The sequence below is a fragment of the Camelus ferus genome, chromosome 6 (assembly GCF_009834535.1).
Source record: "Camelus ferus isolate YT-003-E chromosome 6, BCGSAC_Cfer_1.0, whole genome shotgun sequence".
NCBI lineage: Eukaryota > Metazoa > Chordata > Mammalia > Artiodactyla > Camelidae > Camelus > Camelus ferus.
The window spans coordinates 73,531,088-73,544,543 of record NC_045701.1 but is presented as its reverse complement, the minus strand read 5'-3'; the positions used below and the strand labels follow the sequence as shown (position 1 = coordinate 73,544,543).

Sequence of the window (13,456 nt, the reverse complement as noted above, 5' to 3'; positions counted from 1 at the left end):
CTTGGAACCAAACTTTTTTTGGGGGGATTGGGGGGAGTGGTGGTATTTATTTGACTGCATTTCCTTCCCTGATTTAACTATTAGATTCACTCAGTCTCACCAGATGCTGGGACAGACTCTTTTGAGTCCCCAGTGCTCATGGACAGCATGCAGCAGCTGTGTTGAATGAACTGGAGTTTGGACTAGCCTCTAAAACACTTTCTAGATGATGATATAAGCTCCTTTTCTTACTTCAAACTATTTAAATACATCCTTTCCTGAATAGACTATATCTTATATCTGTATCTAGTTCTCATATTCTCACAGTGTCTCCAAACTTGAGAGTAGAAATTAAAGAAGTATACCAAAATGTCCTAGAAAAAAGGAAAAAGAAAAATTTCAACAATGCTTCTAACTGTACATTCATTGATATAATTCGATTGTCTACAAATCAGACAGAGGATATAACAATAATATAACAAGGGATTTACTTAGCACTCATTATGTGCCAGATAGACAATATACTAAGTGTGTTTCAGATATTAGTTTCTTTACACATGATGAAGCAATTATAAGTATTAAAGAATCAGAAAAACAGGAATGATTTTCTCATGGAAGACATACAGAACTTCAAAAAAAAAAAAAGAAGAAGAAGAATTTTTTGACTGTTGATCAAGTTGGAAGGCAAGGATTTCAGAAAAGTAAGCTGAGTCACAGAATAGTTAGGTGATGCTTTGCAAGGTGCCACAGGTAACAAGTAGCAGGGCGACATCACAAACCGAAACTTGCTAACTCCACAGCTGACCCACCTAACCTTTATGGATGTGAGTAAACCAGAGGACCGGTGGGTGGGGAGAGGGTACAACTGGATTAACAAGAGCAACTTAAGGTATTTCTAATCCACAACCAGACAAAGATGGCATTTTAATATAAGAATGTGATTGTTTTAACAAGGAAATTTTTCAAATGCCACTTCAATTCAAAATTCAATTAAAAATAAACAAGATGAACTAGTTTTCTCTAAGTTAATGAATAAAAATCTGTATCAAATGTATATGTTTATAAAGATAACAGATATTCCTGAAGACTTAATAATTTTATCTAAAACATTCTTCTGAATCAACCTAAAATTCCAGATATTCTAACTTAAACTTTTGGAATTACATATTTAGAAAATTTTTTAATTACTAAACTGCACTAAGGCTTTAGGGAACCCCTATATAGAGACGGTGCATACTACTATTGCATTTAATATGTAATCAATCCCCACTAAAATAGTCACATATTCTTTTGAGAAAGGTTGGTGACTTTTCTTTGTATAGTAGGGAAAGTGACAAGACCACAGAAGTAAGTATACATAAAAAGATGGGATAAGTTGTCAATGATGTCTGTAGGTACTTCAGTTTCTAACTCCCAGCTCTGTTTTTAGCTTATTGGAAAGCATCCCATTGTGTCTTTTTTCTTTATTATTATTTTTTTTCAGATAACTCTGATGATTGCCACAAATTTCTCATCATTCTGCTTGAATCTGGGATTGTTTTTCTTTTTAAGAACTGTCCCAGACAGTCATTTCATGCCTGTTACTGTTAAAATCCACCTTTGCCATAACTTGAAAACTGATTCAGTCAACTCCTCTTCATGGTCTGGAAAACCAAAAGTTGACAGATTACCTTTTTTTTTTTTGAATACCATGTGAAGTTTATTGAACTTCATTCTTTTTGTTATTGCAGTACAATATTGCTGATTTTCAATATTGTGTTAGTTTCTGGTGTACAACACAGTAATTCAGTTATAAATATATATTATTTTTCATTATAGGTTATTACAAGCTGTTGAATATGGTCCCTGTGCTATACAGTAGGACCTCATTGTTTATCTATTTTATATATAGTAGTTTGTATCTGCTAATCCCAGTTTACCCCACTCCTTTCCCCTCCCTGGTCACTAAAAGTTTGTTTTCTATGTCTGAGTCTATTTCTGTTCTGTAAATTCATGTGTCATTTTTTTTTAGATGATTCCACTTACAAGTGATATCATATGATATGTGTCTTTCTCTGGACAAACTGCCTTTTATCACTTGCAGGTCCTTGAGACAGGAGTGCTGCTGGGAGCACAGGACCCCTGTATCAGAGTGTATTTCTGTTATTGTCCAAGTAGGACTTAAACCTGTGCCTCAAACATCCCAATTGAAAATGGATCAGTAATCAGCACCAGCTGGTCCTGGTCATCATTGGAAGATGGGCTTGGTGAGTGGGGGAGCCTGGGGATGACAAATCTGGTCTGATGCCCATGTTGTTTTGTCCTAAAGGGCCAAAGCTGGGAGCCAAGGGGCAGGCACCAGCTGGGGCTGGTTCACCTATATGCATCATCTTTTATCACACGGCATGAAGTTCGTTAAAGGGCTTGGAATTGGTGAGTGGAGCCTGAATGGGAAGCAACCCCACAGTAGAACACTGTGCCAATCAAAGGGTTTGTTGGCCCCACACAAAGCCCAGCAGCCACGGTAAGGAGCCATATGAGAGTTGCTACCGACTGTCTAAAGAGATAGCTTCCACTTTCAATTCTATTTTCCACTCCTATAAGTGCATAAACCTTTCCACTTTGGCATTTTTAAATTTACATTGTCTCTTAGAGGAAGGATGACTGATTAGTAATTGAGTGGGAAGAAGAAAAAGAAAGAATTTTTAAAAGGAAGATGAACATACATAGATATACATATGTGTGTATTTGTGTATGTGTGACAACCCTTACCAGCTTCCTGAGCAGTCTATAGTCCCTACTGCTAAAATATAAGAATTAAAGTGTGGAGCTTCAGGGAGGGTATCCCTGACATTGGGTACAAGGCGATCTTCACTTTGCTGCACACATGTCACGGTCCCTGAGGCAAAGATGCTTCTGTAGCTCTCAGAGGATCTACATTTACAGCGTTGGGTCCTCTTGGCTTTTCCAAAGAGAATCATTCACAGACAACATAAGATTCATCCCTTTTAATTGGCAGAAACCCAACTCACTCCTATTTAATTTTAAAATAAGAAGGCAATGATCCTTAAATGTGTCAAGTGTCCCTCTTCATACGGAGCCAGCTGAGAAGTGAATGCTCTAGTTCCAATTTTACAGAAGGTTAATAAGCCAAGCCAGAGAACAGGGTCCTAAATGTTACTATAAAAGTGCATTGGCAGAAGGGCCCAAGAGCAGCGGTGTTCCTAAGATCTTACTTTTTTGTCTAGAAGGCAGGACTGAAGCCTTGTTAAAGCTCAGACAGGCACTGACACAGGTCTCATCAAGCGTGATCAGGTGCTCACCTTTTCCTCTTCTCAAATGAGGGCTCAAAACACTCACTCGGTTAGGATGAGGAATGGAAAAAACTAACAATAACACCAAAGCTTCTGGGGACACTGGGGCAGCTGCAATAACACCCGTGTTCTCCTCAGTCACTTCAGCCCTCTTATCATACACTGAATAAAAATAAGGTGAGAGGGGCATGGGAACTGGTTAAAACCAAGATGCCCTCTGAGGTCTTTACCTCCACTGGCCTTTGGTCCCGTGCTGGTAAGTATTTAACAACTAGAACTCCGGCAGGGGGTGGGGGTGGGGGAAATAAACGTAATTGGTAACTTTTCTGTAACCTGATTTTCATGGCATAAAGTACTCCCCCCACAGACAACTTCAAGCTAACACATGTTACATGATGTCAGCCAGCTTGCAAAACTGCTGAAAATTCCTGTGCTGGTGCCTGCTCTAGCACAGCACCTCCCCTGACGGTCAATGAACTGCAAAGAACAGTTACACTAGGTGAGTAAAGTGATTTACCCACGTGACACTTCGAGACAATGCAGAGGTGACGGTGATGCCTGCCCTTGCTGGGGTCTGTGTAAAGGTGAGAGAATGGTGACACCATAAAGCCTTCTTGCTCAATCCACCCCGTTTGCAGAGAATGCCTGGGTAATAAGGGTCCAACGATTGGATCATCCCATCTTTTAAAAAGCATGAACAGGTAGGTCTTCAAAAGCCAGTGCTGCGTCGGAAAATGTAAACTGGGGCCTCATTTTCTGCTTTTCCTTGTTTTCTCAGCACTGATGTAGCAGCTTATTACAGTAGTAGAGGGCATTTTTTTTAAAAGAGAGAGAGACGAGGGGTTTCAAAGTCCAGGCTCAACAAAAAGATAGACATTGTGCAAATATCATCTGGAACTTAGTGAAACAGTATTGCTACAAAAACTAGCTACCATAAAGTCACCTGGAGGACACAGTCAGATACTCTCTGGTTATCTCCATACTGCTTCTGCTTTGGAAATAGGCAAGTCCAGGCTCACACCACATAGCACAGTAGAGAAAAGGCCATAAGGTTTAACATTCAGCTTCATTAATTAGTAGCAATGTGATGCTGGGCTAGCTACCTAAATTCTCTGAACCCCCGTTTCCCCATCTACATATAAAGGAGATAGAAACTGTTTCCATTTCACATGATGTAAAGATTAAGTAACGTACGCAAAGCCTGTGAAGTCATCTGTGAACTGGGGATAACATTACCTACCACTCAAGGCCATCATCATTACGGAGACACGAAATGCTAAGTCCTTAGCACGTGCCTGCGCTACGTAGACCCTCAGTAAAGGGTATTATCAATTCTGCTGGAAAGGAAAATCAAACTCTCTGTACCCATTGTAGCTGGGTGTGTAGTTGGTCAGGAATCCAAAAACAAGATAGATTGAGGCAGGAAGTCACAGTTACACAGTTCTCTCTTGAGAAACCTCTGTCATGAAGCGTTGAGAGACAAGAGGCAGGAACCACTGTGGGACATTCCATTTAATTCCTGTCTCTCTCATTATTTCCTATAATGCAAACCACTTTGAGGAAATGGTTTCTACTAGGTCAAACACTATGCTTTATTACATAAAATACAACAGATAAAGTAATACAGCCCTTAGCTTCTGAGAAAATGTAAGTGGGGAACTACATTCCTCACAGTAAGGTAAATTGGAGAATTAAAATTCCCTTTGTCTACTACTAAAAGTATTTGGCTGATGCCAACTCTTATCTAATATGACTTGAAAGAATCTTCGGGTTTTCAGGGAATCCAAACCCAATACACTTATTGACTTAAGATACGCAACACTTAAAACAAAATCTGATCAATCCTTGGTCTCCCCTACCCACATGCCCATCATCTGAGCAGAGAGACAACTTACATGTCCAGAAAAGAAGCCATTCAGCTCCAGAAATAGAAGCTGCTAAGGGAAATTATATGGAAAGTGGGGGAAAGATATTCTGATTAATCACCTAACCCAATAAAGAGCTATTCTTTTATTTCTCACGATTATGACTCAACTACCTCACTCCCAAGAGGTCAAACGTATCACTTCTCTTATAGTTGGGCAGTTCCTTTCTTATATGGACAAGCTTTTAGGGAAGTTTTTCCTCAGCAGGAATACCCTCCTTGCAAATAAGAGGAATTAGAAAATTACTCCTGAAAAACATTAGATATTGTCATTCTATTCAAGGGACCATGAGGTTCAAGGAACTGTACCTCTCAGCAATGTAACACCTCTCCTGGGCCTCAAGGGAGCTCCTACTCTCTCTCTTAACCTGGAGGGATGCAAAGTCTGACCTGAACCAGGGCCATCAATCAAGTTCTTCCTTGACACCTTTTGTCATGATGTGTAAATGTGTCTGCTACGAAACAGAGTAACCCTTTGGAGGTGGTAGGGAAATAAACAGGAGGAAAAGCTCATTTTCTTCCTCACTCCTCAGAGGTTTCACCTGAAAGGGAAACCTATTTACCCTCTTAGCCCACAGAGTAACAGGGGTCAGTTTCACCCCTCTTCCCTCTGCCTTGGAATACGCTACTTGCCTCCTAACTGCTCTCTGCTTCCACGTCCTGTCTTTCTCATCTATTCTCCACCTTGGTGTCAGAGTGATCTTGAAAAGATGAAAATCTGACCCAGGTCTCGGTTCTCTTCACAGCACCCTCGGGGTGAAGTCCAACTCCTTACACAAAAGGTCTGTCATCACCTGTCTATCCTACTGCTCTGGCTTCGCCTACCATCACATCCACACAGGCACATTATTTCAGCCAAATAGAGCTCCCTGTAGGTCAAGCTCTTACATGAACTTTTACCTCTCATCCACCTAAAACATGTTGTCCTTCAGACTCAGCCCAAAATCTGTCTAGAAAATATCCCTTGAGTTCCCACCATGACTACCCTAACCCCCACACAGTCCAGCAGCCCTCCTCCGTGGCCACACAGCACGCACCATGTCCATTCGAGCATAGCAGTTTTCACTCTGCACTGGAACTATTGACTGATCTCCTACAGATTTATCTAATGTCAGACTGTACCTCATCTGTAATCCCAGTACCTAGCTGAGTATCTGATATACAGGAGTAGCTGAATTCCTGTGAAACTGAACAACACAATCACTGGAAAAGTTTAAATAAATAAATAGTTTAAAAACATCACCCCAAGGATGACAAGAGGATTCCAGACTCATTATGCCTCTTCCTAGACCCATCATCATATTTCCTTCTGAAAATGATTTGCCTTTCCACTTCAGACTGCCTCATTTCTTTGTCATATGCTTTTACTGTTCTTCACCCTTAATGGTAATTACTACTATCTGTGCCCACAGGTTGTGTCTGAAAAAGCCAGCATGAGTAATGCCCCACGCCCTAACGTCAGGAAAACAAAAAGGAAAGGCATTCACATCCTAAAGATCTTTTGCCATAACATCAGCGAAGAGGGAAAGAGTAAGATGACCCAAATTAATTACAAAGAATAAATAATTACAAAGCTCTTGCTACAAAGAGACTGTCAAGTCATTACAAGAATGGAAGGGAGTCTGGGTCAGTGGAATAAAAACATAAAAACCATTCTGATGACTAGACTGTTTCTACAAATGAGCAAATTAAGATATTCCAAATCTCCAAATCTATATCCACACTTTGGTCAACAATTTACAGTAGGCACAGAACTCAACTCATTCTTTGTATGATTCCTACAAACCATTTCTCCTTTGAATGGGAACTTCAGGATCATTTTGCTGCATGGGGAGTCGCTATGTAAGTTTCTGGGGATTCAAAATCCCCAGGATAAGAAATAGTTCTTACCATGAAGAATGTTAAGTCCAGGGGGAGATGCAATTGTCTAGTTTTTATCTAATAAATCTGATCACAAAGAGTTTTGACCACCTTGAATTGTCTCTTATTATAGATCAAATCCTGCCCCTTCTCTCTCCCCTCCATTTACAGAGTAACAGGGAGTAGACTTATTTTGAAAATTAAACAGAATGTCTAAAAACAACAGCCTTTTGTATTCCTGAAGGAGCCCTGCATACTTTGAAATTGAAAGCTATTGTACAGCTATCTTGGACTTCAAAGTACTAACACAGTGCACGTTCTCTGCAATAATTTTATGATACATTAGCATATTTGCGAATCTGCTAAGAGGGAATGAAAAAAGAGTTACAGTAAAATGCTAGAGAGTCCTCATCTAGTTGAGGTCCACCCAAAAGACAGACACTGGTGCTAATTACCTACAGGACGTGTAGCAAGTCACTGTAGAGAAGACGATCTTTCAGGTAAAAAGTAGTTTTTTAAAGCTACCTTGGTCTTAACCACTTCTATCAATGTTTGCTGATTCCAAACTCACAGAGGCCATCCCAGGCTCAATCCCCTGCTTGACTATCAGCCAAAAGAACATGCCGGTTCTCAACTTGCTGTTCTGAATCAAAATAACCTGACATGACAGGATGGGTGGACCATTACAGACTTTGAAAGGTACCTCTCTGAATGAGAGAAGAAGCAGTTTCTGCAGTAGGTATTCACTAGCATGTAACACGCGGGCATTTCAAAAGGCATTCAGGATAAAATCGATAGATCAGTAGACCCTCTTCTTCCCCAAGAGCACTTTTTCCCTTTAGATCACAAGACAGGAAATTAAAGTGCTCAGTCAAAATCCCCAATAGGAGGCATAAATCTCTAGAATGTTTTAATGACATTAATATCTCCCAAATGCCTAGATGATTTCCTTAAAATGACTTAAGAGAAAATGGAATTCTCTTTCATAGGATCCAAGCATTCAAAAGTCCTGCTCTGAAAAATGACCTCCCTGACCTAGAAAAAAAAAATTAAGAACACAAGTTGGCTTTTTTTTCTTTTTCCAAGTGCTGCCTCTGTCTATAGTGATTAAATTAAAAAAATCCAACCCCTCCATGGCAACTACTGAGGAAAGGCATTTCCAGAAGTGGACTGATATGTTTGTGGGGAGTCACAATATAGGATGCTGTCAAACCTCTTTGGTCCCCCCTGCAAAATGGAATCATGTTCCCCTCCCCCCGAGGCCCTGCCTTTGTTATTGTTCATGCAGTGATCTGGGTTTTCTGCCACTGAAAGTGAAGAACACAGGGTTCAGCCCCCTCCCTACAACCGCTGCTGTCCAAGAGGTGTGACAGCTTGAAGGCCTCTAAAGAAAAGATACCAAGGGTTACACAGGACATCTTTCAGTCCAAAGTGGGAATGGGAACAAGAACCTTCTCTACCTTGCAGGTCAGCTTTGGTCAACGCAACTTTGTTAGCAAAAGAACAGAAAAGGCGAAAACAATAACCAGAGGTTAGTAAGAGGCAGAGTAAACCAGGGTAACATTACAGAAATGAAAACACAATCAGCATAACCAACATCACTTGGACAAACTGAAATGCTCCACAGGTTCTCCAGAGACAGCACAGACAAGGGATGCACAGACCAGGGTGGAGCAGGCTTCATCAGAGCCACGTCAGCAGAGCAGGGGCAGGGAAACACTGGACTGGACAGAGCACAAGCGGTGGTAACAAGAGCCTTCCCACAACCTCACAGCCAACCCCAAGGCACATGATCTGGGAGAATGATGTTCCATCAGCGAGGATAAACATCAAGAAGTAAGGGGAGAACGTGGCCAGGCTGAAAGACACGTGAGCACAACCAGACAGAGCCCACAAAAGCAATTCTGAACATTTAGGAGTTAAGTATGGAAGAGTCACTTGGGAGCGCTCCTTGTAACCTCCTGAAAATGCCACCGAGGAATTTGGCACTAGAACTGGGCATTCGTATCAAGGTGATTTGGAAACACCAATGACCTCAATTGCTTTAATTTATTAAAATGTAGCCAAACCCAAATGGCTGTGGCCAAAAAGGCACTAAACCAATGTTCTTCTTATTTATTTATGCCAGTCTCGCAATGAAGCACGTGTGTTTCTCTCAGATGTTTACCATCTGCAATTGTGGAATCGAATTTCTAGCCAATACATGCCTTGGGCTCTGCAGCAAAGCTGGCCTCAAGATAGAAAGAGATATTTACCAGCCAAATATTGAATCAGACATTATTAAAAAATTCCTAGCCCAAATTGAGGGGTTGCAAATCACAGTTGGATGTCAGCTAGGCTGTCCAGAAACTGCACTTAATTTCTAAATTATACAGTCTGCATATATTAGAAACATAAAATTAAAACCTAAGTCACGATTTTTTTTTCTTTCTTACTGTAAATTATTGGGAGCCAAAGAGTAGTGGATTAATGTGTCTTTAAAATAATTTTGGACTCTTTGGGGTTAGATATAATAGAGAAAGTAATACAATTACTGCTTAGGGACCTTGAAGTGTCATCACCAATGTCTTTGACAGGAATCTATGATCCCTCCTAGCCTGTGTACCCTAGAAATGCAAAAATAAAACACAATTACTATCTTGAAAAGATCCAGGCCTTACTTCTTAGTAATGAATCCTTACCCCTTGTTTCCTCTTCTAGACATAGAAATGATAGATCAAGAAATGTGTTTTGTTTCCTATGACTCAGCCTAACTCTCAAAAGCCTTCCTGAGGGCCCTGTACTATGTACAGGGATTCAGAACGAGAATGGCACTTCTCTGCAGTCTTTCCAAGGTTCTGTGCCCTTCGTTTCCCTCCCCATCATCCTCCATGTGCCCTAAAAAGCTCCCAGGATCTCTTACAAGGGCTTATTCACAATAGTGCAAAATTCCAATGACAGTAATTTATGCTGTAACCCACTTTCTGGCCATTTTTCCTGGTCACTTAAGCTAATTATCTGAGTCATCTGTGTACAGTAAACAAGGGCGTTCTTCCTTCAGCCTTCATCCTCCACTTCATGCCACCCAGCGGGGCGGCCGTAATGCTCCACAGGTAACCATCATCATTATCTCCATGGCAATAGAGTGCAGTGTTATTAGGCCCATGGGATTGTCCATAGATGGGGATGGCAGAGCCATCAAGCCACAATGTTCGGCTTTGAACAATCACTCACACTCAGAGGAAGGTCAGAACCCACCATAATGAGTGTGCTGAGTCATGCCAAATTGCACACAGAGCTGTTGCTAGGGACAGGAACATTTTCTCCAATCAGATGGGTAATTTCTTCTCACTAATGCTTCTCATGACTTCCTTTCAAGCTCTCTTAAGTGGGGTCCTTTCCAGCTCTCTTAAGTGAGGTCCTTTCCACCCGTACGCTATATATTTTAATCCTACCTTTAAAAAAAGTTAGTTCAGACTTCCTTTTAATCTAACTTCAGCACTATGTCCTTACATCACAATTTTGATACCCTATAGAATTGTGCCTCCCACACAGCAGCCATAGCCGCATGGGACTACTGAGCACTGGAGAAGTGTGTAGTCTGAGTTGAGGCATGCTGCGAGCATAAAATACTCAATTTGGAAAGCTCAATGTGAAAAAAAAAGGTAAAATGTCTTATTAAAATTTTTGTATTGATTACATCCTGAAATGATAACATTTTGGATATACTAGATTAAGTTAAATAAAATGTAAAATTAAAATTAACTTTACCTGTTACTTTGTATCTTTTTTTAAAATGTAGTTACCAGGGAATTTAAAATTATGTATGTGACTCACACTATATTTCTATCAGGCAATGTTGCTATGGAGTTAAGTGGATGATCCCTGTTCACTTTTAAACCTCCAGAACTGATGGCATGATGAAAATATTTAACATCTGAAGAGAGCCTTATGCTTTTTAATATGTGCTTTTATATTATGATTTAACTTGATATGATTAATTAATTATTCCAGGATAACTGGAAATTCTGTCATTCCGGAATCTTCTAAACGAAGACACCCAAATTCCCAAATGGTGTATCTATTTCAGGATTGCCCTTAGCACCCAAAAGAACTCAGAGAAGATCAATAAGACCAAAATTCTTGAGTTGAATGAAATTGTGCATTTTCAGGAGAAGAAAGCGAAGTGGCTGCTTTAAATGCGTGGTGATTCCCAACCTTCTTTTCCCCATACACACACCATATTTGGCCAACAGAATTTAAGAAATATTTCTGATTAAAAGAAAATTGGAGAGGGTTAGAGAGACAACCAGCCTTATGACTAGTGCAAACCGGTAAAGAGACACTGACTCTTGGTGAAGGGAAACGCCTTCCATCCTACAGATCAGCCCGGGAAGCTGAGCAGAAGCTTTTATTAAATATGCTGTAAGATGGCACATGGAGGGTGGACACTGGTTCAGGACAGGAGCAACACATGAAGCTGAACAGTTAGGAGATGAATGAACAGGTTTGATGTGGTAAATGAAGGAAGGATACAAGAAACCACAATATATTGCACAAAGGGCCATGAGGCTCAACCAGACAAAAGAATACACAGATCCTGGTGACTGGTCAGACATCCTCTTTGCCTTTCATGTTCGATACAAGTCCCCTTCTCAGCCTACCCCAGGAGGCTGGGAAGGCTGAAAATGTTGTCTGCTGTACCCTGCCAGCTGAAATTAGATGGTGTTTATTGTAAAGAACTACTGGACTCAAAAGACTTATAAAATTCAGTTAATATCTCAAGAGACAATGGATTATCTACAGAAATAGGCTGACTGTGGTTTGTTGTGTGGCATGAGCGGGCGTGCAATGCTACTAAATGTCTCCCATGAGATAACATTTGTAAATAATAATCCTACCATTTATTGAGTACCTACTATGTATGTTCCAGGCACTCTATACATAACTCTTCCAAGGTAAGTTTTATTGTCCCATTTTTATAGATGAGAAAGACAAAGTTCAGAGAGGTTAAGTGACTTGCCAGAAGTCACACAGCCAACAGGAACTACTACCTGGCCCTAAATCCAGGTCTTTACAACATCAGAGTCCATACTGTTCCACTACAGCACACTGAGAAACTGCCTAATAATGCCTGACATCTAGTAAGTACTCAATAACTTACTCCCCTCCCCTCATCATGGCATCCTGACATCGTTTTCCGACCTCCTGCTCAGTTTGCATTATATGATGCAGTCACTATTAGTGACATAAGAAACATTTTATTGATGATGACACCCATGTAAGAAAAAGTCTCTGATTTCTACCTCCCCATATATTAAGTTATAAATAAAATCCCTGATACCCTTTCAGCCATGCTGGAAGCAAAGGCACAATTCAGGAGAGGCCTGATGTCAATGCCAGGAAAGGTTCTCTATTGGCAGGTATGTGACACTGAGAAGACATCTGCCGACATACATTCCCGGAGCCTGTGGCACATGTCTTGACATTCTCAGCCAGTGACAAGAGGACACTGATGGTGATGCAATGCCAGGTGGTGAATGGGAATGAGGGAGGACTGGTAAATCGAGGAAGGAGGCACTGGCAGAGGCAGCAGACAGGCGTGGTGCTTGGGACAAAGACATAGCTTAAAAAGAAAAAAGGTTGTACCTTCACAGCCACGCTCGATCTGTCCACTCCGATGGAGAGCATCGTTGATGAGGTCTGGCAGGCGTCCGTTCAAGTCCACTGATGCCAGACAGCCCTGAAAGCCATCCCGGGAGGCCACGAGCTTTGGGAGGTTGCTGTACATGCCTTGGGCCAGACCTGCCATGTAGAGGTCACCTGCAAAGGAAAATAGGTAGTAACAGTAAATGGGTGAGGGGTATGGAAACCACATCGACCAACGCCAGTGCACTTCAGACTATGCACTAGATAATGATAACACAGCCTGGGGGGGGGGGGGACCAGTGTAAAAAATAATTACCAGAGTTTCTGCCCTGTAAAAAGAAGAAACTAACATTTCTTATGTGTTATTCATTTTATATACATCATCTCACAAATTTTAATCACCATATCCATTGTATGAGGTAGGTATTGTTCCCATTTTATGTAAAGATTAATAACATTTTCAACAAAACAACCATGTACTGAGTGCTTTTTATGTGCTTGTTACCAATAATAAGCTGAGGACTTTACAGACATTATTCCATCAAAACTCCTAACAGCCCATAAAGGTAGTAACAATTATTATCCTCATTTTGCAAAAAAGTATATAGAAGCCTGAACAAGGCTAAAAATTTTTACTAAAGTCACTCAGGCAGTAAATGATTCAGTTGAGATTCCAAAACCTATAGATATTCTTTCCTGTGTATTATGACCCCTTCACATTCTAATGTTTATAACCCCATCACTCAGTTCCAACATGCCCAAGGTTTACAGA

The 13,456-nt window shown here is 40.7% G+C and overlaps 1 protein-coding gene across 1 annotated transcript in view; it reads right to left on the bottom strand.

Annotated features, from left to right (window-relative positions):
* NRXN3 (neurexin 3) overlaps positions 1 to 13,456 on the bottom strand; it is a 1,622,198-nt gene that overhangs the window by 747,895 nt on the left and 860,847 nt on the right. Inside the window, exons 16-17 of the mRNA XM_032482446.1 lie at positions 12,685 to 12,858; positions 8,517 to 8,543 (exon numbers count right to left, since the gene is read on the bottom strand). Coding sequence (XP_032338337.1) covers positions 8,517 to 8,543; positions 12,685 to 12,858 — 201 coding nt within the window. The remainder of the gene's footprint in view (positions 1 to 8,516; positions 8,544 to 12,684; positions 12,859 to 13,456) is intronic.